The sequence below is a fragment of the Rhamphochromis sp. 'chilingali' genome, assembly GCF_963969265.1.
Source record: "Rhamphochromis sp. 'chilingali' genome assembly, chromosome: 21".
NCBI lineage: Eukaryota > Metazoa > Chordata > Actinopteri > Cichliformes > Cichlidae > Rhamphochromis > Rhamphochromis sp. 'chilingali'.
The window spans coordinates 9,709,131-9,736,044 of record NC_137949.1 but is presented as its reverse complement, the minus strand read 5'-3'; the positions used below and the strand labels follow the sequence as shown (position 1 = coordinate 9,736,044).

Sequence of the window (26,914 nt, the reverse complement as noted above, 5' to 3'; positions counted from 1 at the left end):
AGTGAGAAACAGGAAGTGGAATCAATTACATTCAGTACAGCTAGCCCCGCCCCCCTCTTGTTCTTCCTCCTGGACCAATAGCAGGGGATGAGGGCGAGAAAGTTGCACTCCTATTGGTGCATTCTGGTATTCATAAATCTATTTTGAATATTACAAATATATAAAAGCTCTACAGTGATGATACAGAGTCTCTACTTCAGCTCAGAGTCTCTCACACACACACACACAGGCCGCCAGGTCAAAGGTCAAACAGTATCAGCTGATACAAAAAACAATCATAAGTGCAGTAAAAGTCAGTCAGACAGGAAGTCTGTGCTCTCAGCCCGGCCGAGGGGGCGGAGTCAGCAGCCAAAGTGTTTGAGCTTCACATTTCCTCCTGAGGAGTCTCACCTGGACAGGTGGGTGTGTTTACAACAAATAAAAACAAACATTAAAAACAAACGAAATGATGACGAGGCGGTGCCGACGGCGGCGAGGTCCAACACGAACACGACTCCAAGAAAAACACGACATCCCGAAACAGTCTGACGTCAGAGTGTGTTCAAAAACTGATTCAGAGTCAGCGACAGGAAACAAACATCTGAGACTTTCAGAATAAAGCTGGAAAGACGTTCAGAATCTTTCCAAGATAAAGTTTTTAATGCAGCGACATCAGTGTCGATTTACACAATAAATATTCCAGCAAAACGTTTAAAAACGAGAACAAAGTGAGCAGAAGGTCAAAAGGTCAAAAGTTTACGTTTGTGTCGTGGAAAAAAAAAAAAAAAAAGGATTTTAAACTCACTGTTCCAAGCCTGCTCGCCCTCAGGTATCCCTGAATGCCTCAGTGGGGCGGGGCACCGAGCTCTGCATCTCCAAAAATGTGAGTGAACAACTCCGTCTGCACGTGACCACGAGCGAGGACAGAAACACGCCGAAATGTGAACCAATCGAGCGGCAGCGACACTACAGGCTGTGAGGCCCGCCCCCTGCTGGGACACTGAGGTGCTGCGGGGAGGAGGAGGAGCTTAATGCCGAGACTCATTTTTATTGGTCAGAGACCAGATTGTTCATGTTCCCACTAAGATAACAGAAATAATTTGAGCTCGTTGTGACGTTACTCCGTCTCGTTAGTCGATTATGATTTTATTGTTGCTCAGCAGGCCTCGTTCTGCCCTTAATAACAAACACGAACAGTTATGATCCAGTTTGATTCAAAATCTCAGATGATTTCTGTCCTGACGCCACCCCCTAGCTCAGTGTGTGTGTGTGTGTGTGTGTTCGTTCAGCGCAGCCAGGAGCAGGGCACCCACTGCGGCTCCGTGTCCAGCTTGTTGATGAGTCTCAGCAGCTCGGTGAAAGCTTTGTCCTGATCCGTGTTCACGATGATGGAGTCGAACAGGTGACCGCAGCCCTGCTCCATCTCACGCGCCTTCTCGATGATGTCACGCAGCTCCTCGGGCTACACACACACACACACACACACACACACACACACACACGTCAGTACTGAGACACACATGCATAAACACAGCTGATGGGCAAACGTAAACGGACGAGCACCTTGGGGTTCTTGTTTTCTTTAGCCAATAAAGCTCGAAGTCGTTCCTGGGAGGGCGGAGCTATGAAGATTATGTAAGGCTTCAAGTCTGAACTCCTCAGCACCTTCAGAGCCTGGAAACACACACAGACAGACACACACTCTATGTCATGTATAAACAAGCAAACAGTGGAGAAAGCTCTCCAGCACAGGTGTTCCCAGGTATGAACACCATGGCTTCCTGCAGGTGTACCCGGTCACCTCCACAGAGCTCCCATTAGCTCGCTGGCTCAAAGCTGAGCTGCTCTGAGGACCTGCAGCATCTGAACAGCTCACATTCATACTTCAGTGTCTGTTTATCAGGATCACCTGCACCGCAGTGCAAATGAGGTCCGTTTGTGATGAGTGCAGCTTGTGTAACGTGGATCATCAGTGGACATGATGATGAGCTGTTATTTGCATGGAGAGCCTCCGAGGCAGCTGTCTGACACTCTCCCTGTGTCTGTGCCTTTATCTCAATCAGCAGAGTCAGAAACGTAACCCCTGTCCTCTGAGTGCTGGAGCTGCTGCTGAGCCTTCAAAGCAGACGTGGTCCTGTTGGCTGCATCAGGAGGGGATCAGCACCTCCGAGTCTCAGCCCACTGTCCTCAGCAGGAAAGGGTGGAGTGGCCACTCCAGGTCAGGGACAAGCTGCTGACCCAGGTGGAGGAGAGGAAGTACAGTGGGCAAAAAAGTATTTAGTCAGCCACCGATTGTGCAAGTTCCCCCACCTAAAATGATGACAGAGGTCAGTAATTTGCACCAGAGGTACACTTCAACTGTGAGAGACAGAATGTGAAAAAAAAATCCATGAATCCACATGGTAGGATTTGTAAAGAATTTATTCGTAAATCAGGGTGGAAAATAAGTATTTGGTCAATAACAAAAATACAACTCAATACTTTGTAACATAACCTTTGTTGGCAATAACAGAGGTCAAACGTTTACTATAGGTCTTTACCAGGTTTGCACACACAGTAGCTGGTATTTTGGCCCATTCCTCCATGCAGATCTTCTCGAGAGCAGTGATGTTTTGGGGCTGTCGCCGAGCAACACGGACTTTCAACTCCCGCCACAGATTTTCTATGGGGTTGAGGTCTGGAGACTGGCTAGGCCACTCCAGGACTTTCAAATGCTTCTTACGGAGCCACTCCTTTGTTGCCCGGGCGGTGTGTTTTGGATCATTGTCATGTTGGAAGACCCAGCCTCGTTTCATCTTCAAAGTTCTCACTGATGGAAGGAGGTTTTGGCTCAAAATCTCACGATACATGGCCCCATTCATTCTGTCCTTAACACGGATCAGTCGTCCTGTCCCCTTGGCAGAAAAACAGCCCCATAGCATGATGTTTCCACCCCCATGCTTCACAGTAGGTATGGTGTTCTTGGGATGCAACTCAGTATTCTTCTTCCTCCAAACACGACGAGTTGAGTTTATACCAAAAAGTTCTACTTTGGTTTCATCTGACCACATGACATTCTCCCAATCCTCTGCTGTATCATCCATGTGCTCTCTGGCAAACTTCAGACGGGCCTGGACATGCACTGGCTTCAGCAGCGGAACACGTCTGGCACTGCGGGATTTGATTCCCTGCCGTTGTAGTGTGTTACTGATGGTGACCTTTGTTACTTTGGTCCCAGCTCTCTGCAGGTCATTCACCAGGTCCCCCCGTGTGGTTCTGGGATCTTTGCTCACCGTTCTCATGATCATTTTGACCCCACGGGATGAGATCTTGCGTGGAGCCCCAGATCGAGGGAGATTATCAGTGGTCTTGTATGTCTTCCATTTTCTGATGATTGCTCCCACAGTTGATTTTTTTCACACCAAGCTGCTTGCCTATTGTAGATTCACTCTTCCCAGTCTGGTGCGGGTCTACAATACTTTTCCTGGTGTCCTTCGAAAGCTCTTTGGTCTTGGCCATGGCGGAGTTTGGAGTCTGACTGTTTGAGGCTGTGGACAGGTGTCTTTTATACAGATGATGAGTTCAAACAGGTGCCATTCATACAGGTAACGAGTGGGGGACAGAAAAGCTTCTTACAGAAGACGTTACAGGTCTGTGAGAGCCAGAGATTTTCCTTGTTTGAGGTGACCAAATACTTATTTTCCACCCTGATTTATGAATAAATTCTTTACAAATCCTACCATGTGAATTCATGGATTTTTTTTTTCACATTCTGTCTCTCACAGTTGAAGTGTACCTCTGGTGCAAATTACTGACCTCTGTCATCATTTTAGGTGGGGGAACTTGCACAATCGGTGGCTGACTAAATACTTTTTTGCCCCACTGTAAGTCACTTAGACAACTTAAAAATGTTATTGTTTGGCTTTTTTTTTAAGTGTTTTATTTGTTCCTGAGTAAATCTGTTTGGCTGAGATTAAAGTTATAGTTTTTACACAGCTGAATAAATGTCAAGTAGACAGCTGATTATCAGAAGTGTGAGACGGTCGAGAGTTTACTCCAGTGTCCTGTTATATTTTAGACAGCAAGGAGAAGACTCCACCGAGACAGAGGTGACGCTAATCGGAAGGCTCGACCATCCAATTTCACAGCGTCGCACTTCCGGCCTTCTCAGTCTTCGAAGGACCCGGCCCACGTAGACCGCGAAGGCCGGGTCCTCAGGAGGATGAAGCCGACGTTTTGGGACACAGCTTGTATCTAACAGCAGCCCGGGGACGACTCTGTGACCCCAGGACGAGCTGGAGGAGGTGGGCGGGTGAGGCAGGTCTGGGCTTCGATGGTTACTGTTGTCACTGTGATTGGAACCCAGATAAGCAGAATGATCTTCATCATGGAAGCACAGAAGCTCAACTCTGAGCAGCATGGTGAGGTCCAACGGTGCATTCACAGGACGTCAGGTAAACTGATGCACTTTGTGCTAATTTATTACATTTGCAATGTTCTCAGGGCTCAGCTCCATCCAGGCTATCACAGAATCGTCCTTGTGTTTGGATGCGCAGACCTTTGGGATAGACTACTTTCTGAAAACACAGCTTCGAACTTTGACCTTCATATACAAGCTGAAAGAAAGCATGACGCAGTCCTCTCTCAAAGGATTGTGGAAAGCATAAAACTGAACCTGGGCACATCCACCTCGTTCTGCCTCAGTACACACTCAGAGGATTTTAAAATCAAAGACGTGAATGATTCCAAGGTTTTAGTGACAGTGCCACATTAATCGTCTCTCATTTTCAGAGTTCCTCGTGTTTAGCTTCCTCTTTAAAAACGTGATTTATTGGAGCTGCAACTCTGTACACATGAACTTGGTCAGGCTTCAGGTTGGGATGTGTCTCACAGCTGGAATCAGGAACTACTCGGCGTGGTTTGGAGGAAGCATTTGTGTCAGAGCTGCAGGTTAAAGATGGCAGAGTAACGGCCTCATTCACTCGGTGTCCTCTGATGCACCATCCAACTCCAGTCCTTCTACTTTATCACCTGTAAAGTCCTCCCGAGAACCGTTGGAGACGGTTTGTTTTCATTTCCATGAAGAGGAGATAATGTTAATGTAACTCAGAAACATTTACATGTTACCTGGTTTTTGGACAGAGGAGCCGCTGAGACGCGTCAGCGCGCCCGTTATAAAACCCTCGAGCCGCCACACTGAGCCTCAGTCACCAAACGACAACCCCACTCCACAGGTGAGACGCTTCGACTCCGGCTCATCAGGTGAGTCTGATTCTGTCCCTCAGCGTGGAGGAAGCTTTAGCAGAGAGATCACTGTGTGCTGAGCTGTAACAACACCAATGTGACCTGTGCAGGTGTGCAGTTTACATCATGTCAGGTGTGCAGAGGTGTGTCCTGTCCTGGACCGTGTTGGCCCTGCTGCTGTCAGCTGGAACCAGTCTGGATCAAGGGATTGAGAACAAGCTGCCTCAGATTATCAATTTAATCAGGTGAGTATCCTCACAGGTAACCTCTGGATTATTCTGTTTTCTTCACAAACTAGAAATGTCCTTTCTTTGGCAGGAATTTAGAATTTGGGCAGTTCTGTGCTGCTGTGAACATCCCCCTGGATAGAATGGACCAAAACGCAATGTGGACAGACGACATTTATATAGAAAAGCCCAGTGGGTATATCCACGCTGAACGCCTCGTTTTGGAACACATTAACAATGCGTGGAGCAACAAATACGAAAAGAGCTTTTTGCTTCTGTACACATACCTCTCTCCATGTGCACACAGATGTGCAAACCCAAACGAACCTTTAGAAAACATTTTGGAATTGATTACACCGATGACAAACTGGCCACAGCATGCCCTCGTGTTTACACAACCATACAGACCCCTTAATAAACAGGGTATTCCCTTTTTTAATGATGATCAGTTAGAAAATTCTCTCAAAGCCCTTGCAGAAAAGATCGGTTATGCGAATATATTCCGGTGTTACAGACCAGGCAATACTTTTGAGTGTATCAGATGTTTCCCAGAACAGAACGTATTTAATGGTAACTGTATTTAAAGTGCAGCCAGCAAAAAGCAGCCTTCATCAGACCCAAGCATGGCTGCAAAGAAACGAGTCTCACAGTGACAGCAGCACAGAGTTTAACATCAAGCTGTCCGACATCATCCCTGAAGCCACATCCTGAGTGACAGAACACAGGAAGCTTCTCCAACATGATTTGTTTCCAAACTGTTAAGCTGATGATTTCAATTCTGTTGAAATGCTGAAAACATTCATGTGTCTGATTTTCTGAATAAAGTCTGAAAGCTGCAAAGAACTTCATCTGATTAGACTCCGTTTATTTCATGCAAATGTGACTGTCTGCAGGCTCTGCACTAACCTCACACTCATTCATCACTCAGTTTTCAGCAGAAAACACACACCTGTGACATTTCACACTGAAGCAGCACAGCTCGTGTTCTTCAGACGCAGTTTGGGAGCTGGCCTCATCTTAAGATGAGATCAATAAGAATAACACAGCTGGAATCAGCTGCTCCTCATATTTAAACTCTGCTTCAGCCTCTCCAGTAAAATCAGTTTGAGACCCAGTGCAGATAAAAGCAGTGCTGCAGCTGTGCTACAGGTGGAGGCAGCATGACGTGGGCCTGAGAGCTCTGAAGTCAGCACGTGGATCAGCTGATCATCATCTTCAGACTGCAATTATTAAGATTCTGCTGAAGTCCCAGCCAACATAAAAACACAAGCAGCAGGTGGACCAATCGCAGCTCCCCACTCGCCCCTTCACTGCTGCTTTAGTAAGAACACACACAGGCCACACATCAGCGTTTCCTCCAATGAAAGCGCTCACACTGACCCCGCCTCCTGCCACATTAATCCAGCCTGATCGTCTGACAGCAAACACAAAGCATGCAGCTCTGCTTACAGTTTACACCCTGCAGGACCGTTCAATACAGCAGAAACATGTCTGTGTGCGCGCTCACATACACACCTGTGTGTGTTCACATACACACCTGTGTGTGCAGACACAGCACGCAGATTTTCCCGGTGTTGATGACCTGTCTCACTGAGTCCGTACTCGTCCCGTACAGATTCTTCTCGAACTCTCCGGACTCGATCAGCTTCCCTGAAACACAAAAACAACTCATTTCACACCAACAGGAGGTTAAAGACCTCCAGACACCCTGAGCCTCACAGGCTGCAGTTTAAATAAAGCACTGACGCCACCTTGTGGTACAAACTGGTATTACATCAGAGCGCCATATTTCTGCCTCAGCATGTTTGGGACACGCTCGTCACCCTGCTCTCCTCTGATGCAGCTGCACTTTAGGACGTTTAAACACTTCTAACTTTAAATCGAGCACATTTGTACGACGTCCTCACGAATATTCTCAGATTTAAACGTCTCACCAGCCGCCAGCTCAGCCTCGAAGGTCTGCCGAGAAACAAAGTGATAGTCCCGACCGCTCTGCTCGCCCTCGCGACGGCTCCGCGTCGTGTCTACGACACACACACACACACACACACACACACACACACACACACACACACACACACAGAGTTAGTTTATACACACACGCGCGCACACACACACACACGCGTGCACACACACACACACACGCGTGCGCACACACACACACAGAGTTAGTTTATACACACACGCGTGCGCACACACACACACGCGTGCACACACACACACACACACACACACACACACACACACACACACACACACACGCATCCTTACGAGGCACAGCTCCAGCGAAGCGCTCTGGTTCACTGTTGAGCAGCCGCTGCCTGAGCTGTTCCTGCCCACAGCCGCTCGGACCAATCAGAGCAATTGGCCGCTTCCTATTGGCCGGCTGGTGGTACAGCGCCATCTCCTCATAGGTGAGAATTTCTTCATTATCGAGATCTGGAGCAAAAGACAAGAAAAAGAGACATCTGGAGTTTGAGTGAGGGTAGAGCAGGAGCTGAGGCTCCGCCTCCTCGCTGCCTGTCAGAGTTTAGGGACAGACTGACGCACCGTCGTTCCTGTGAGGGTTGTACAGCAGCTTCTTCCTCTTCCTCTTGTTCTTCTTCCCACACCAGAGCTTCCCTGCAAACAGACACCACTTCAGTGCACGAGTCACATGACCTCTAACCCCACACGGGTTTTTACAGCAATGAGGTCATAACGTGGGCGAAGCAGGGACCGACCGGACTTCTCGGGCTCGTCTTCTTCTATGGTTTGCTTCATGGCTTCTCTCTGCTGCTGGAAACTCTTCCCTGTGGAGACAGAAGCAGAGAGCTGCTCAGCTGACACGAGAACAAACCGAGTTTTCCTCCAAATGTTGAACAGCTGACCTCAGGGAAAACACGATCACGCCAAACACGAGGAAATGTTTCAGTCCAACGTATGAAAACAAACAGAGGTGAGCCCACGCTCACCTCTGCGCGAGCGCAGCATTTCTCCCTTTGCAGGAGTTCTGAGCACGCTCAGATGGGGGAGACCCCAGGATCTGACATCATCTGGCCGGGATCATCCAGGAACAACTGGAAAAGCACATCAGCTGGAATTCTGCTGATGCCACGGGCAACTGGAAACAAAGGCGGAGCTTACTGACGCCCTCTGAGGGCAGCTGGACCTTAGGACTGAGGGGGGTAAGAAGGTGGCACTGAACACGAGGTGAAATGTCACTTCCTGTTTGGTGTGAAGTCAACACAGGGAAGCCACGAGTAACCGTCCCAACGGTCACGTGATCACAGAGGTCAAAGGTTGCTGCTAATCTGCTTTCTGTTATCCAAATCAAACGCTCTGAGCGCGCTCACACCGTGCAGCATTCTTCAAACCCTTAAGATAAAAAACCTCCGGCCGTCAGACCGCCGTACCTGGCACCAGGCCGGCGAGCGGCTGGTTATCCTCGTCTCCGTCCCGGTACGCCTGCCACCAGTTGGGGTCGGACTGGCTGATGATGTGCAGGATATCTCCCTTCTGGAAGGACAAGCCGAGCTCTCTGCACGGCACGTAGGGGTCGTCCGAGGGGTCGTAGTCGAAATGAGCCTTCACGTGGATCTGAGGAGCGGAGCAGAGTCATGGGGTCAGAGGAAGGCTTCCACCCTCATCACTTCAGCGCGTCGGGAACGAGGCGTTCCTCTCATATCGCAGCACTCACCACACTCTCTTTGACGGGAGGAGGTTTGCTCTGATTGCTGGGAATCAGCACGAAGGTCAGGAGGCCGTGCATGTCGGCCTGTTTAGACACAAAGACACAAAATCATCTCCAACCACTGACGTGAAAGCGCCTGAGCTCACAGACGACACTCAGCCGGAGTCCAACCTGCGCTCGTACGTGAAACACTCACCAGGATGTCAAACACCTGGTTGACGTCTTTGCCTCGGATCTCGATGCCGTTAATCTCCAGGATTTCGTCTCCTTCAGACAGAAGCCCGCTTCGTTCAGCGGCGCCGCCGCGAACGATCCGACTGATCACCACGCTGTCCATTTCATTCCGCACCGTCGCCCCCTGCAGAGCAAACCATGCATTTCATCACAGCCACGGAGTCCTGGCATCAAACACCAGGATGTTGTTGTCGCTTTGAACAGAGCTCGACTGTTTCCCAGCCCTCAGATTTCACATGTAATTAAAATGGGTCAAATCTGGACTCAAACGTGTGTGTGTGTGTGTGTGTGTGTGTGTGTGTGTGTGTGTGTGTGTGTGTGTGTGTGTGTGTGTGTGTGTGTGTGTGTACCAGAGGGATGTCTCGGGCCTTCTCGATGCGAACAATCTTCACGGTCTCTCCTCCCCACTGCGTCAGCATCTCGCCCTCGGCGGGCAGCGGCTCCAGCTGCATCTCCATCTCTGCTATGCTGTCATGGGTCAGAAGCAACGACTGCGCACGCGCACACACACGCGCGCACACACACACACACACACACACACACACACACACACACACACACACGCACACACACACACAGACTGAGAAATCTGTGTGTGACTGTAAATGTTTAGACATCTTTGTGGGGACATGGAAACGAGTGTAGGTGTGTGTGTACCTGCAGATGTGTGTCTGAGAGCAGGCTGTGCAGCTCCAGGCCTTCTTTATTGTGACACGCCTGCAGGAGGTTCCTGACCTGAAACAGCAGCAGACACCCCCACTCTGATCACTTCCTGTCACATGTCCAACCGTATTTTTTACATTATTAGAAACTTTGGTCATGTTTAATGACAAAAACAGACATATTGGTGCTGCGGCTGCAGGGATGCGGGCGCTGCACCGGTCTGTCGTGGTGAAGAGAGAGCGGAGTGTAAAAGCTCTAAATTTACTGGTGGATCTACGTCCCTACCCTCACCTATGGTCACCAGCTGTGGGTGTGACCCAAAGGACGAGATCGTGGATACAGGCGGCAAAAATGAGCTTCCTCCGAAGGGTGGCCGGCCTCTCCCTTAGAGATAGGGTGAGAAGTTTGGCCATCCGGGAGGGGCTCAGAGTAGAGCCGCTGCTCCTCCACATTGAAAGGAGCCAGCTGAGGTGGTTCAGGCGTCTGACAAGGATGCCTCCTGGGTGAGGTGTTCCGGGCGTGTCCCACCGGATGGTGGCCCCGGGGCAGGGACATGACGCGCTGGAGAGATTACATTACTGGGCTGGCCTGGGAACGCCTTGGTGTTCTCCAGGACAAGCTGGAGGAGGTGGCTGGGGAGAGGGAGGTCTGGGCTGCTGCCCCCGCGACCCAGCCATAAGAAAATGGACGGACAGACAAAAACACACCCGTGTTTTCCTTCATAGAGGCCTTGCTGTGGTGCTGTTACACGTCTGCTCTGTGTGTGTACAGTAAGTACACACACAGAGCTGATTGATCAGCGTTGGGGTGACGTGAGGAAGAACAGAAGAAGAAGAGGAGGAAACTTTGGGTAAGTGCACGAGCAGTGAGTAAGGACTTTAACAGATCGGTTCTCACGCTCATATTTCTGTTGTATTAAAGATCAAAGGCAGATCTCTGACGTGAACAGCGGTGTGCTGCACTGAAACCGTCCTCCTGCACTGCTGCAGCACGTTTCTGCTTCGTTCCTGATGAAGAAACAGCATGTTTGTGAGGACAGCGTGCACGCCAGCTCTTCTTTTCTCTTTGATTCTGGAAGCCAAACGCAGGGCGGGGGCGGAGACGCCAACATGGATGGTGTGCTGCTTTTAATGAGTTGCCTCTGAAACGAGGCCCGAGGAGCGCAAACCCCAGCACCGAGCTTAGCCTCGCTTTCGCAGCATGCAAGAAAACTCCCGAGTGACCGACGGTGTGATGAACCAGACCCCGCCCCTCAGGAAGACTGTGGGCTCAGTGGGAAAGGGAACCACACAAGTTTGATCCCAGGACAAATGTGGATGAGACACAGACATCAGGCAGAACATCGTGGAGCAGCTGGACGAGTCCGACATACAACATTTTTGTAGGTTTGGATTAGCTGAGTTTGGTTAAACTGGGTTGTTTCAGCTGAGTTTGTGTTAGTTTGGTCAAAGCAACACCTGATCGATTCACTGCAGGTGAATCGATCAGGTGTTGCTTTGACCAATCACCTGTGTGACTGCAAAGGAAAAGAAAGATCATGAACGATGTTGGTGAATTGAAAATGGTCCTGCAGGAAACAGTGTGTGACCTACTGCAGCTCTACAAACATACTACAGTGAACGTGTCCCTGCTGTGCTGCCCCTTCACAGCAGCCTTGGACAGACAACCACTAACTCAGTTTGATCTGCAGCACAAAGAGGTGAGAAATAACAAAGGATCGACTATTAAAGACCAGCTTTAAGTGTTTAGCTCACATCCAGACTGATGAAGCTAAACTTTCTGCTCCATTACCGCAGGTGTGTTACCTCCATGGCGAGTGGAAGCGCCTGCTGCGTGTTGGGGTACGGGGGAGACGGTCGGTGCATGCTGCTGGCCACGGCATTGTGGATCTTCAGCGCCGACTGGAAGTCCGACTGCAGAGAGAAAAACAAAGACGTCAGCGACTCCGAGCTGTCATTTATTCCCACTCGACGCTGCGCTGAGTCAAAAGCTGATTTAAATCCTCACAAACAGAGTTCACACTCAGCAAAAGCTCCAGTTTTATGACTGAAGTGCTGACCTCTGACTGTTAACCCACCGACAGGTCACTCAGGTGGACGGCGAGTCGAGGGCTCAGAGTCAGCATAAAGATGGCCGAGCTTCTGGAGGAAGACCTCTGTATCCTCAGAGCTCGCAACAGTCGATTTCCACATGAACTTTATCATAATAATGAGATTAATGCTGCATCACCACACATCAGCACTTTTTAAAGAGACGCTCGTTTATCGCCTGAGCTACAGGTGAGACATTTTGCACAGGTAACAACAGACGCTACAGTAAAGCTACAGGCTGCTCTGCATCAGGTCTGCTTCATGCTGGAAGTCAGTTTATGTCACCAGAAGAGAAAAGAATGATTCAGATAAAAACCTGTGAAGCAGAGACAGCGTGGCTCTGCTCATTAAACGCAGCTCAAACTGCTGCGTAGCTGCAGAGTGACGCTGTGAAAACAAACCCTCGGTTCAGCTCATGACTGTGAGGAAATATGAGTCCAATCAGAGCGCGAGTTTCCTCAAATGATCAGTACAGTTTATTTTAATGAGCTCACAGGAAGTCCTGCACTAATCCGTGTGGCAGAAATAAAACAAACCTTCAGCAGAGCAAAAACCACTCAGACGTCTCTATGTGGGCGAATGGCTTCAGGCAGCAGCGAGGCTCTGAAGCACGACTCAGGAGGGTCGACTTTGACTCCAAAGCATCGCAGGAATGCGCTCTTTCATGCATCTGACTGGCTGAAAACAGCCACATGACTCCACACGGCTTTGTGACAAAGATTAACGCTCTGAGCGGATTTTAAAAACCTCACGTCTCCATGTTTCTGCAGCTTTAAGTGCAACAGAGCGGCAGGCAGACGGCGTCACGATGACCACTTTACAGGCCCACTGAAGGATGATTTTGGATTAAAGCTCTGTTAGAAACCAATCACACTGCAGGTGTCACCCTGCTGAGTGACAGCTTTCAAACGCCAGTGCAACCCGAGGCTGACGCTGCGACGGCGAGCCTTTTCCTTCTTCCGGTTTCGTGCACTGAAACGTGCGGTTTGCCAGGTCTGTGTTTGTTTGCTGCTCAGAAAAGCACACAAACACAGTCAGTGCACACCTGCACCATGTGAGAGCGTCTGCAGAGTCACCACCAGCCCGAGGGTCTCTCACCGCGCATCAGGACCGGACCCAGCAGCTAGAAGTTGCCCTGGGTCAGGAGAGAGCCCCGCCTCGAAGCGTCCGAGACCACAAAGCTGCAGCTCAGACAGCAGTGACGAGTCTTTGACCGCAGAGTCTCACAAAGAAGCCACAATTACACAGCGGGCCGAGGCCTCGCTCGCTAATATTACCTTGTTCAGCAGAGCGAGGACCAACTCGATGTCATTGTGACTCTGCTGGTCCGACAGGCTGCCCCGGACCTGCTTCAGCGACAGCAGCAGCTCCTCCAACTCTGCAGAGACAGAGCACACGTGTTCAAAGCAAGCACACACATAGCTGACCTCAGACGAACAGTGTGTCCTCCTGTGTGTGTCAGCGCTGCCACCCAACAAACAAACTCTTAATTAAGTCGGGTGCTTCACTCCCTCCCTGAGGAATTCCCTCCCTGACTGGCGTCTGACATTCTTGTTCACTTTCCTCCTTTTTCAACGCTGTCAGCATCTCTTTAACTTCCACCTCCTCACCCTTTGACCCCTCAGATCTGCACAGTAATAACGGCTGTGTGTGTGTGTTACCCAGCAGCGCGTGTGTGTGCTGGCTGCTGAGCGCTGGCAGCTGCGGTGTGTCTTGCAGGAATGTGGGGTTGTCGATCCCGCTGTAGGGATTCTGGGAGAGGTTCCTGAGTCTGAGTGAGGCGTTCAGATCCAGCTGCCGACCCTCCTCTTCTCTACGACGCCGAAGGTCCTCCTGACACACAAACACAGAGCAGAGGAAGTTACACAGGAGGCCCTCCATATTCCTCATGCATCAGAGCACACATGGCGTCCTCTGCACCGACCTGTGCACGCTGAGCTGTGATTGGCTCTGTGCTAAAAGCCCACGTGAGTGTGTTATGTAAATGAAACCCACATCAGGTAAAACCTGACGATGCTCAGGACTGAAAAATCAGCCGGAGCAATCCCACGCCCACTCGAGGAAACTAAACCTCGTGTTGGCTGCAGCTCATTCTGAGCCAACACCTCCCCCACACGCTCAAATCAGCCTGAAAGTTTACCCACAATGCACTTAGTGAAGTTTCCTGCACTAAATTATCAGAGATGTGTTTGCAGGAACTAACCTGAGCCTCCGAGGGTTCGCTCAGGCGTGCTTTCATCCCACTGTCGTTACACAAAACCTGTCACAGTGAAACATGCACAGCCCCAAACGGAACACCTGACGATAAAGGCCCCACCCACGCAGGTGTCTCTGTGTCGTACCTGATGCTGTCGTATCCTCTCCAGCTGAGCGGAGCGTCGCAGAGGCAGCGTTCGGCTGCCCAGGTCTCCCGGACAGTCCACGGCCATTTCTCGGTGCTGCTGTCCTCCCCTCGCCTCTTCATCTCCTCCTCCCTCTCCAGCAACATGGCCATTCAGATGGGAGGTCGTCATCCCTCGCATGCACGCACGTCTTGTACTGTGTGCGTTTGATTCGATTCCTCAGACGGGCAGTTTCTACGATGGTTATGTTCCTGAGATGTTTAGGAGGGTAAGTCGGTGAAGAAGGCAGCCATGACACCGTCACCTGTGCAGGAAGCAGACACACAAGGTCACCTGGGTTGAAGGAGCAGATGAGGCAGATGAGTCTGCTTAGGGCTGTTCGATATAACGATATATATCGGATATAAAAACGTCTATCGTTTCCTATTACGCTATCGTTTGTTTCATGGAGTCAGAAAATAAACTTTACAGCAATATTTTTTCATGGTTTTGATGGTAGCGGCTTTATTAAAGTTCTCTCTTTCGCTTATATTTAATATAACCACACTACGGACGGACAAGCGCCTGTTTTTACGTGTTGTCGTTAGCAACAATGACGGTAAAACTATCACGTGGCTCCGCAGTCCGCTTGTTTTGTTTTCCACGTAAACCTTTCACAATAAAGCTCAAGATCCCGTTGAGACTTTTCAAAATAAACTGAATCACGTGAAAGAGCATGCAGAGAGTTTACGGAGGAGAAGCAAAAAAAAAAAACCCTGATGTGCTAAAAAAAAAAAAAAAAAAAAAAAAATCAACCTTGGACTCAAACTTTGAAAGACAACGGCGGCCGTTACAACTTATGTCTAAAAATGTATCGTTTCATGCATCGGTTAAAACACTCAAATCCAGGTAAAAGACGCACAGCTGGAAAAACTAAACGCAAGTCGAGCTGCCCGAGATTCACAGAATTTACAGAAAATGTTACATTTTTGTGATTTATATCGTTGTCAGAACGATAAATGTCTTATATTGGGATATGGCATTTTTGTCATATCGCACAGCCCTACATCTGCTGACAGTAGGGCTGCCACAATTAGTCGACTAGTCACGATTACGTTGACTATTAAAATCGTCGATGACTGATTTAACTGATGTCGTTTGAAGCTTTGTAAGATCCCAAAAGACGCAGGAATAAGTAGTAGGATTTAAGAGTGTAATAACGGACTGAGACAGAAGACGGCAGCACTGCATGTACAAGGATGCCAGCTGCCGTTAAACCCCGAATTCATAGCGCAGCCCAGCTCAGTTTCCAACAATGGCAGCAGCTAGTTAGTTTTAATATTACTCTTATTATTCTTTCTGGGTCATAAAATAAACGTTTAATATATTTTCAGGGAATGTAGCTGTGTAAACCTCAAATATCTGCTCAGTTTATCAAGACACCACATATTTGCAAAAGCGTTTTCGGAGACGTTTGTTACCCACTAGCTCGATAGCTAGCCGGGGGCAAGGCTCACCAGAGCCGTGAGAACACCGGACTCCCGGCTTCAAACCCATCGCCGTCTTTCGCTACTCAGGTTAAACATATATAAGTCACTTAGATAACTTAAAAATGTTATTGTTTGGCTTTTTTTTTTTTTTTTTTTTTTAAAGTGTTTTATTTGTTCCTGAGTAAATCGGTTTGGCTGAGATTAAAGTTATAGTTTTTACACAGCTGAATAAACGTCAAGCAGACAGCTGATTATCAGAAGTGTGAGATGCTCCAGAATTTACTCCGGTGTCCTGTTATATTTTAGCAAGGAGTTTATTAAACTTCACCGAAACAATCTGCAAATTAGGGCTGGGCCATATTATACCGTTCACGGTAATAGAGATTGAAAATGTGACGTCACTCAGGGGTAAAACCGCAAAGAATTCTGGGAACTCGTGGCAAGAGGTACTAGCGCACGTAGGCTTTCAATTGAAACCAGTCACACAGCGATAAAAAGAAACACAAAAAATGGTAAGAAGCTGTTGTATTATTAACTGCAATAGCCGGTCGCATGACAGCCATGGGAAGCCGACGGGTAAAGAGATCGGTTGTTATCGGATTACGTCGTTGAAGAGAAATTGTTCGAGCCATGTTTCCGAAGTAACAAAGAGTGGCCTGGATTGCAGCCATTCAAAGACAAAATATAACGTCCCAGAACACTCCAGCTCACAGGTTAGTCTGCTCCAAGCATTTCCACACAGGTCAGTCTGCTGTAGTAGTTAATGCATCATTTTTCTTAACATAATTGGTGATATAGGTTACAAGCAAGTCTGGCGCTGAACAGAAATTGTCGCGCTATGCTCCTTTGTTTATTGTGCATAAATAGTGAATTATCCTGACACAATATTGTGTTTCGCTTCTGTTATTATGGTACATTGACAAAAACATATACTTTTATTCACAGGATAAAACAGTTGTTTTGTATCACTAATTGCCCAGTACGATTACAGCATACAATATTATTGTCACTGCTACATTTCTGTGATGGGTACCAGAAATTATTTCCACTACTAATTAATTACCGTTGAGCTCAAAAGGTCCTATTAATAAACTGTTAGCGAATGTGTATTTATGACGACGATTTGTGAGACTGGTAAACTTATGATAGGTACGATGGTCTTTCTTTCTACACGGTGCATTTCAAGGTCCTGTACCCATCCGTCGGTAAACTGTACCTGGGCTTGTTGCAGTGACCTGAAGTTACTAAACTTCATGAGTGTATGCACTCACTCCAAGAACCGTATAATTATAAATATGAGCGTGGTGAAAGTTGGGCAGCACGCTGACGTCTTTTGTCCCTTTGTGTGCTCGTAAGGGTCTGACCCTTTCACTGGTTTGATTTTTTTCCTCGTATCTTTTCTTTGACTTTTCATCAAGTCTGTCTTTGTACGGACCGGCATTGTTCTCCTTCGTTTTGTACATACCTTTTTGGGGGGCAAAGAAAAAGCAAGAATTTATTGGAACCGAAGAATGAACGTTTTGCGGTGCTGCAAATAGTGATGGGTCGTTCGCGAACGAAATGGCTCTTAGAGCCGACTCTTTGACGTGAACGACGCGAGCCGGCTCCTTATCGCGAGCCGTCACGTGGGTTGTATTTTTTTTTTTTTCTTCTCTCACCCTCTCTCTCGCACTTTTTTTCCGCTTCACTCTGCACGCCAGCCTTGTGCTTTACGCTGGGCAGAGGGGGGAGGGGCAGTAGTTACACTCAGTAGCACAGGATCAGAGCCAGAGGGAGAGAAAGAGAAAGAGAGCCAGGGACAACAACGTCACATTAGAAAGGTATAGTAATCATCCACAGCTATTTTCGGTTGCAGGTGATAAAGGATTCAGAAAGTTTATTCATGCAGGTCCATATGACAGAGAATGTGCATGTTCTTTTTGTTTTCATATTATAATTTATATTTAATTGTGTTATGTCTTGCAGTGTTTTGTGTTGTTTTCACTTTAAATTTGTAAAAGGAAAAAGCTGAAAATTTAAATAGTTAAAAGTTGAAATGTGAATAGTTGATTTTTGTATTATATGATTTATTTATTGCATTTTATGTGGAGTGAATAAATAAAAGTATATTTAAGGTGGCCCCTAGAGACAAAGCACATACAAACTTCAAATCAAGTACGGACTCTGAAGCATGTACAAACTCCAAAACACGTAAAAACTCCAAAACACGTAAAAACTCCAAAACACGTAAAAACTCCAAAACACGTAAAAACTCCAAAACACGTAAAAACTCCAAAACACGTAAAAACTCCAAAACACGTAAAAACTCCAAAACACGTAAAAACTCCAAAACACGTAAAAACTCCAAAACACGTACAAAAGACAACAGAAGTGCTCCAGGATGCTAGGCGCAGTGTTGAGCTTTTGTTATCTTGTGGCTACACAAGCCAGCAAGTACCAACGACCGGATTTGGTGTGTGGTAGTAACAGGTAAATGAACTTTTTTTTTTTTAATTATTTGAATATATATGAGTGCTTGTGTTTAAATACACAAACAATGCACACATGCTTTCAATTGTGTAATTTAAGTGATCTAGTAGCTCTGCTTTGGAAGTTCAGTTCATGCTAGAAATGTGTTTTGGAGTTTGTACGTGTTTTGTCTCTAGGGGCCACTGAATATATTTATATATATATAAACATATATAAATAAAACCACTTGTTTTTACGTTAGTAATTCCTTTTGTGCATAATTTTATATTATTGTTAATAATAAATTAATTAAAGCAACAAAACAACCCGAAGAGCCGGTTCGGAGCCGAAAGAGCCGGCTCTTTTTAGTGAGCCGAACCGAAAGAGCCGGATCTCTAAAAAGAGCCGGAAATCCCATCACTAGCTGCAAATGCTTGCGTTTGATGCGGTACTTGGATTGTTTTGTCACGAGTTCATGGCATGCAATGCGCGAAAGTCACGTGGTCTGTCAATCTCTATACCGGTATAATGTTAGGCAACGATAGGAAAATGAAATATCGCGATAGACTGGGAGTAAAACGCGCATGCGCAGTGCCTTTGTTTTCATACGCACATGGCCGATTTTTGAGTGAAACAGATGAACCAGAATTGGTTTGTAAAAATGGTGCAACTTCCGTGATGTGGAACTGGTTTGGTGTTTGTCCGTCAGATACACAACAAAGCACATTTTTTGCTGAACATGCAAGCGGCCGTCGTTATTGTCGTATTTGTCGGACTAAGATGGGAGTAATCTGGGTCCTAAACTCCGTATTCTTCAGTTCAAACGAACACTGCAGCATCACTGAGAGTTAAAAACTCTCTAAATTCTTTCATCTTTAATAAAACGATCAGCATTGCTGCTTTACCAGGTGTAACTATGAAGTTTAACTTCCAGGCATCCATGAAAACAAAAGTTATTACATTTAACGGAGTTAGAAGTTAGCAGGAAGCTAGCGGAAGTTAGCTCGCTAGTTTCGCTAGTTACCTAAGCATGATATTGCATGTTCTGACTGAGAGATTTCTGAAAAAAATCAAACGTACAGCTCTGCTATCACTTCCAACATAAATGAAGACAGGAAACTAAACAGCAGCGACGTTTGTAGGGTTACTGAAGTTGGGCTAGCTGGTATACAATGATGTGCTATGTGATCGCTAGCGACACAGCAATGTTAGCATAACATAAACAGTGAAGCTGGAGGACGAACACTAACACTTTTCCCACTTATAAAAGTTAACTTGAAGGTTCCTCATGGTTAGAGACAAATGCAATCGCATGGCAGGATGCTGTAAACGGACCAAACTTCAGTCAGGAGAACAACTGAGATAATCCATCCACAATACGAGGTTAGTCATTAATATACTGCAACAACATGGGAATAGAGCAGCTGCCAGAGAATTCAACATTAATGAATCAATGGTACAGAAGTGGAGGAAGCAAGAAGAATGAGTTTAATAAAGTTTGATTTATCTGACTGCTTTGTTTCGCTTAATGTGCCTTATAATCCCGTGCACCTTATGGTCCGAAAAATGCGTACTGCACACTGCAGTTTAATGTTGCAAAGCACCTCTTTTTAACTTCAGTGGATATTATACACGGTTATGCTCAGGATATGTCAGCCCATTTCTACTGGAAATGCCTTTGGGTTAAACTTTCAGCAAGGAATTTGCATTTGCACTGTTACATTTTTATAAAGCTTTAATGTACATAAAAACCAGCTTCTTGTTTACGTGAAAATAAATGGAAGGTTGTCTTTTTGCGCTAGTAATGTTGTGGAGTTGTATTTTGTCTCGCATCAATTATATCGTCAGTTATATCGTTATCGCAAATTTTCAAATATATATCGTGATAAATATTTTTGGCCATATCGCCCTGCTCTAGTGCAAATTTCATTAAAATTTAATAAACTACCATCTTGTCTTTATTTTTAGTTAGCACCTTAAACACTTAAAGCTGTAAGCTAATGATAGTTCTATAAGAGCAGATGCTGCTGGTGCAATAAGCTGTACGTTTTACGTCCAATGGATGATGATCTGATTAGTCGACTATCAAAATAATTGTTTGTGGCAGCCCTAACTGACAGGTCACAGGAAACCGAATACATTTATGAAGGCGTGACGCCAACCAGGTAACACTCAGCAGCTTTTCATCAGGGTGGAGCTAAGGAAGCACAGCAGGATCACTTTAAAAAGGAAGTAAGGACACTCACATGACACACCTGTTTCACCATCACAGCATTTTAATGTCACAATGGGAACCTTCTCGCTGCCGCACATTCAGCCAGATGTGCGGGACACAAACAGCTGGTTTAGTGACAGGTGCAGCGGGTTAACAGCAGCGCCAGATGAAGCTCGGTCATTAGTTCAAAGGCAACAATACCAAGACCGCCGCCCACTCCATACACGTAACCATAACAACAATGGCTTTGTCTGCAGCCGGGTGGTCCGGGTAGGTGGGAGGGACGAGGGCCGGCGCTCAGGTCAGGAAACAGGGGAGGCAGAGAGCGAGTGAGGTAACGACGAATGGAAAACAAAAAAGAGAGAGAGAGAGATGGTAAAAATAAACAGACGGATGGAGGCCTTATCTCAGTAACACAATAACGTGTTTGTATGTTAACTGTGACACACACGGCCCATGATGCACAGTGAAGAATGCCAGGCAGCCTGGGAACAGCATTCCTGTGATGGGGGAAGGGAGCGTGTCCCAAAAACACAGAGCCGGGATTCAAACATTGATCCACACTTTCAGCTCTCGTCTCTGAGCTGTGCACAAACACACCGACCTGATGAGGGCACGTGCTCGTTTACAGGCACACACTGTTACATACACACAAAATAATCTTGAGATATGCAACCAAAGCCTGACCCCCGCTCTCAGCCCCCCCATCATCTTTAATATTCGCAGAGGTCATCTACGTTTACAGTGACAGGAGTGCAAACACAATAACCAGCAAGGCTCTGCTTACAGAATTAAATATGTGAAATCTGTCCTCAACTGTGTGTCCAGGTAAACACACCTGAGTACTAACGACCGCTGCAGTCAGACAAGTACTCGAGTATCAGTTGATACTCAAAGCTTAGGGTTTGCAGACAGTTCGCTGGATTCAGCTTCCTGGACCACAAACAGCTCTGTGCACTCATGAATCACACGGACCAACTCATTCATCGGGTTTCACACATGCACTGCAGCCCCGAGCCGCTCCATCAAGCGCCCGGCTCCATCTCTGACTGCACGGCGTCCCGACCTGAGTCTTCAGAAACCTACACGTCCGAGGAGCTGCACTGAGCGCTCACGTTGTCTAATTCAGTGAAATCACAGGTTTGATTGAATAAAAAGAGAAACAGTTTCCGCCTAACCGCCTCAGAGACACCTGACAGATTTACAAAATTCAGCAGATGAAGATGATCCTGGTCTGTGGATGCATGTGCTCCCACTCACGGTGAGCACGCACCTCTCCCACAGGCTGACACCAGCCTTTGACCGTTACTCAGAACGCACTTTGTGAGGTTTCCTGTAGCAAACGTGACTCCGGGAGCGTAAAACTGATGGCTTCATTAAAGACCGGTACGACTGCAGGTGTTTGACCTACAGCAGAAAGAAAAAGTCAGTGCTTGAAGAGAATCAGTTGAGGGGGTGAGGAAGAGTGGACGAGCCCTCCTGCTGAGTGTTTTGGTTTGCGGGGAAAGGGGTGGAGCTTGGTTTGAAACCCAGTTTGGCTGGAAAAGCCTGAAGCTGATCAGGACTTGAAGCCGTTTCCTGCTGGATTGCTGCCCTCAAACCATCAGAAAGGGCATGTTCTAACTCAACACGCCACCCGTCCTGTCGCACGCCGCCCTCTGGGCACGTTTCACTGTCATCATTCACATTTGGCCTCCAGTGGTTGTAAAAACACAGAGGTCAAGTCATCGGTGTGTTAGCAGTTTGTCTTCCTCAGAGACTGAAGAGACATTTGTCCCACCGAGACAATTACACAACTATGACAAAGACGAGCTCACACAACCAACACGAGATTGTTCCCAGAAGCAACCAGTCCAACGTTTAATCTGACAGACTGCAGCGACAGGATTAATCCAAGTTTGTTTTATGTTACTGATCATGTGACTTGATCAAGATAAACAATCAATAACAATCCTGATAATAGCCCCTCCCATCCACCTTCCTCCACCCGCTGTTCTCAGAACTTTATGAGTGTGAATGAGTTTTGTCTCTCACACACACACACACACACACACACACACACACACACACACACACACACAGAGCTGTACCAGCCTGTACCAGACAGGAAAACAGAGAGGAGGGAGTGGAGGGTGGACACACTGAAACGGAACAAAAACAGCTTCAATTATTTTATGTGAGCAACAAAAGCCCGTCAAACTGAAAGATAGTCTCATCTGAGTCATGGACACGCAAGTGGATTTAAACATGTTGAACGTGACACCGATTCCTCCCCCACCCTCCAGAAACACCCCAGCCTCTAACAGCCTTTCACGTTCTCTCACAAAATCTGATCGGTTGACTGGAGAGCAACGTCCTGGCTCTTATTCTGAAAGTTCCCAGCCCTTCCTGTCACGTCTCTTTGCTGCTTCCCTACTAAGGCTCTCATCCTGCGGACGAAGTCCTCCACCTCTGCACTGGACTGCAGCTGGTGATGTAGTCCTGGTTCTAGTCTGGAGGTCCTGCACCAGAACCAGAACCTGCAACAGGTGGAGAACTGGTTCCTAAACCACTAACTAACCAGCTCACCTGAGCAGGACAGACTGGTCAGCAAGGCCGTGTTTGTGAGAAAGGAAGCATGAGACAGGAAGGGCTGGATCTTTCAAAATAAAAGCAATCAGACTGTCCGGTGAAGTAAAAGTAGAAGGTGCTGTTCTCTGGCAGATTAAATAAGGAAATTTTGTAAAATATTTAAAAAAAAAAAAACATAAGCATGGAAAGGACTAAACTCAGTCCTCATACACACCTGGACTTCAGCAACGTCCCACTGCCTGAGGACGCAAATGGACCAAATCAGACAGCAGTGACCAATCTGCCCCGGCACGAGCCCCCCAATCAGGCCGGAGAAGAAGCGAGCGAGCGAGCGAGCATTCCTGAGAACAGAGGACGTCTGTCTCTCTTTGGCCGGACGCCCTCAGCCCCGTCCTCACCTCACTGCTTCACCAGGGCTCTGCGTGGATGGTAAAGTGAGGCTCCCACCGCTCTCTGAAATTCAGCCAATGACCCTCCACATCCAGCTCGCACAACACCTGCAGCTTTCTTTCTGTGCTGCAGAAGCAAACCTACATCCGCAAACCTACATCCGCTGACGAGGAAACCAAACACAGGCACCCAACCTGACTTCCACAGCACCCTCACAGATAACACCAGCCTTATTAAGGACAACAAAGACGAGCTTCAGGGAAAGCTTTGACTTCAAAATAAATCAGAAAAATACAAAACAAGTCCAATGGTTCCTTCTCCAAAAAGATAAACACTAGTAGTTCTCAGAGAAAACTCACTTCTCCTGCAGAGCCTCACTCATCTTATCTCTTCATTTGGGTCTGAGGTCTGAGAGCCGAACACACAGCAAGGGGAGCTGCATCTTAAAGGTGGAGAGCACTCAGAGTCTGGAGCCCTGATGTGAAACTCTTACAGGTGAGAAAACTTTCCACAAACACGCCAGACACGCATGTGCAGCTGAACCGTGACCATGTGCAGGAAACTGCAGATGCAGCAATGAGTCACATCCAACCAGCCACCGACCGCGGTCACTTCATCACGCCGTGGGACTCCAAGGCAGTCCTGATGTCATCAGATGAAACATCTAGCACCCGAGAGCCGGCTGCCCTGTGAACAGCTCACACTGAAAGGTGACAAATTCTGTCTCACCTGCACAGGTGTGATCAGAGCGGCAGCAACAAGGAAGGGGAGTGTTCTGTGTCCTCGTGCCTGCTGCAACCCGTTCATGCTGCACAGGTAATGCAGCTCCTCCACACCTGCTGCGTCTGCCAGCAGCATCAGGAGGAGTAGACGCCGGGACCAGACCAGCATCCGCTCCACAGTGTGAGGAGGCACAGGAGGAGCACGGGGGACCTCCAGCGGCTCCTCGTCTGACTGAGATCTCCCAGACAGACCCTGTGATGGTGGCGTGAGGGCGTGACGCCCTTTAGTGGGACCTGCGCTCGCATCCAAACTACGCTCTTTGTAAGACTCAACATTCACAGCAACTGCATCGTAACTTTATTCACAGAAATTCAATCAGATAAATGAATTCTGGGCACCAGTTTACTCAGAGGGTGAGCTGGCGACCGTGTGATCCATGGCCAGGAAGCCGGGTATGAGTCCGACCCCCCCCCACTGTGCCTCCTGTCTGTCTCCATCCAATAAAGGCTATTAAAAAATAATAAATGAACAAGTAAAATTTAAAATATTGCGACTCTGCTTTGATGGAGCCACCACTCTCTCTGGAGCAATGCCCCGCCCACAGACATGTCTGATTGGAAGGCAAACGCAGGTAAACATTAAACAGGTAAACTTCTCCAAATTTTATCTGCTGAAACTGCAGAACCACGACTCTGTCCACAGCAGTGAGACAAACCAGCACAAGGTCACGCTGAAAATAGTCTAATAATAATGCAGCGACTCACAGTGAAGGGCGACAGGCTGCTGGGAGGGCGGGGTCACATCTTAACACCGCCCACATTCACAAGAAACTCAAATATTTAGGACAGAAATCCCCCAAAACAAGAGCAGAGAACTACAAATTTACAAGAAACACATACCATGAATTAATTCGTTTTTTCATAAAGGTATGACTTTTTCTAAACTCAAACATCAAAATAATAAAAAATGGAAAAAATTCAAATATTGACAAAAAACGTTACTTTAAAAAATGTAAAATAAAACACAAAAAGATCCCAAAAAATTCCCTCCAAAAATGACTAAAATGTACAAATATTTATGAGGAAAATGTAAACTTAAAAAAAATCAATTTACCAAAAAAGAATTAATAAAATTGTGGGGCAAAAAATAAAAGCAAAGAAATTCAAAAACAGATTAGGAAAAAAGTAACTATTTACTGAATGCCCGTCACACATGTTTGTTTGTTTAAAAAAACAACAACAAATAATTGAAGAATAAAGCCCAAAAAAAAGCGCACAAAACATGACTGGGAACATATATGCGGGGTAAAAACAAACAAACAAGAGAGAAAAAATAAAGAAACCCCAAACGCTGAGAGGACTGCGTGAGGAGGCCGAGCTGGGCTTGTCCCTCACACCGACTGAAGGTTTGAATCCGAGCCGCCCACTGCCACTGAGTCCTCGGTAATCTCGGACCTGATAACGCTCCATTCAAAAACACATTTCCTTCCACGGCAGTCACGGGGAGCGGCAGGGAACAGGAAATGAACGCTTTATTTCTCTGTACAAGGAAATAAGAAGCTCACTGTAAATACAGCTTCCTGTAGTTTGACAGGTTGTCCAGCACTCAGGTTAACTTCAGCAGGACTACGCGGCGGCGTTTTAGTAAAAATGGCGCTTTTAGTCGCTGCTGAGGTGGAATAACTGAAATAAAGATAAGCTGAGCGGTGTATGCAGGTACCTCTCCCCCAGCCTGGAGTTTGTCTCACTGACAGCTGGCTAACCTTAGCTCACTCTCGAGCCTCTCTGCGTTTTCCTGCTTCTCTCACCCGGGGCTCCGGGGCGGACCGGCTCCGTTCACGGCCTAAACTCGGACACCTGGGTCGGTTTGGCCCGTCAGCGAGCCGCCCTGCTCGGAGAAACGCACTTTATTCGAGCCTAGCGTTAGCTGCTAGCTGCTAGCGGCACCTGTTGATAACAAAGCCACTTGAGAGCGAACAGAAAGCGCTGGAAGCCTCACCTGCTTCAGCGCGACCTCGGCCTCTGTCTCACAACTCAATCCCCCGGGAAATTGCCGGGTCACAGCACCGCTCTGAGCCCTATCCGCCACTCGCTTCGCGGACTTTCTGTCGGTGATTCTCCGTTTCTCTGGCAAAGTTGCTGCTCGGACACCACCGGAGACCTCCCCTCCTCTTCCTCACTGTCATTCCCAGCTCCAGAGAGGGGGCGGGGCCAGCGAGCCACCAGCTAGATAACACGGTGACGCTGATTGGACGCGCCTATGAAAGGAATTTGGTGTCAGCCAATGAGACACGCCGCTACATGGAATGCAGCACAGCGAGGTTAGCGTTAAAAGTAAAGCAGGGGCTTCCCCAGGATTTTTAACAGGGGGCCAAGAACACCAACATGGGGGGTTCTGATCATAAATAAATAAAGAGTTATTTAAAGTCTTCAGGTGAGTACAAGTCATAGTCTTCCGTACCCTGTCTTGGATGTATGCAGCTCGTTGGACTGCTGTCTGCTTCAAACAACCACACGGGGAAAATAAAGTTATCCTCTACCTCGCTCGTTGTTTACTCTGAGTGATGTCAGTTTCATGACATCACTCATAAATGTGATCTGTTCAGTCAGCTGTGCTGTGTTTAACTTCTGCCTGCTGTGATTATCTTCGTGCATCATCAGTGACTCA

At 47.4% G+C, this 26,914-nt stretch overlaps 1 protein-coding gene across 2 annotated transcripts; it reads right to left on the bottom strand.

Moving 5' to 3' along the window:
* Positions 1–734: 734 nt before the first annotated feature.
* LOC308389424 (protein PALS1-like) lies at positions 735–26,444 on the bottom strand. 2 transcript variants are annotated; one of them, XM_080870828.1, is made up of 17 exons: positions 26,246–26,443; positions 14,432–14,735; positions 13,751–13,922; positions 13,367–13,467; positions 11,805–11,912; positions 9,994–10,071; positions 9,687–9,827; positions 9,299–9,460; positions 9,109–9,186; positions 8,825–9,008; positions 8,153–8,221; positions 7,980–8,051; positions 7,701–7,868; positions 7,364–7,453; positions 6,967–7,079; positions 1,543–1,653; positions 735–1,441 (listed from the first exon to the last, which is right to left on the bottom strand). In XM_080870828.1, the coding sequence occupies exons 2-17, from the start codon at positions 14,609–14,611 to the stop codon at positions 1,265–1,267; spliced, it is 2,004 nt and encodes a 667-aa protein (XP_080726954.1). In that variant the 5' UTR covers positions 14,612–14,735; positions 26,246–26,443; the 3' UTR covers positions 735–1,264. The 2 variants fall into 2 exon arrangements, with proteins under 2 accessions (XP_080726954.1, XP_080726955.1); XM_080870829.1 differs by lacking the exons at positions 735–1,441; positions 1,543–1,653 and adding an exon at positions 3,816–5,397 and having other exon boundaries at positions 26,246–26,444.
* Positions 26,445–26,914: the final 470 nt, after the last annotated feature.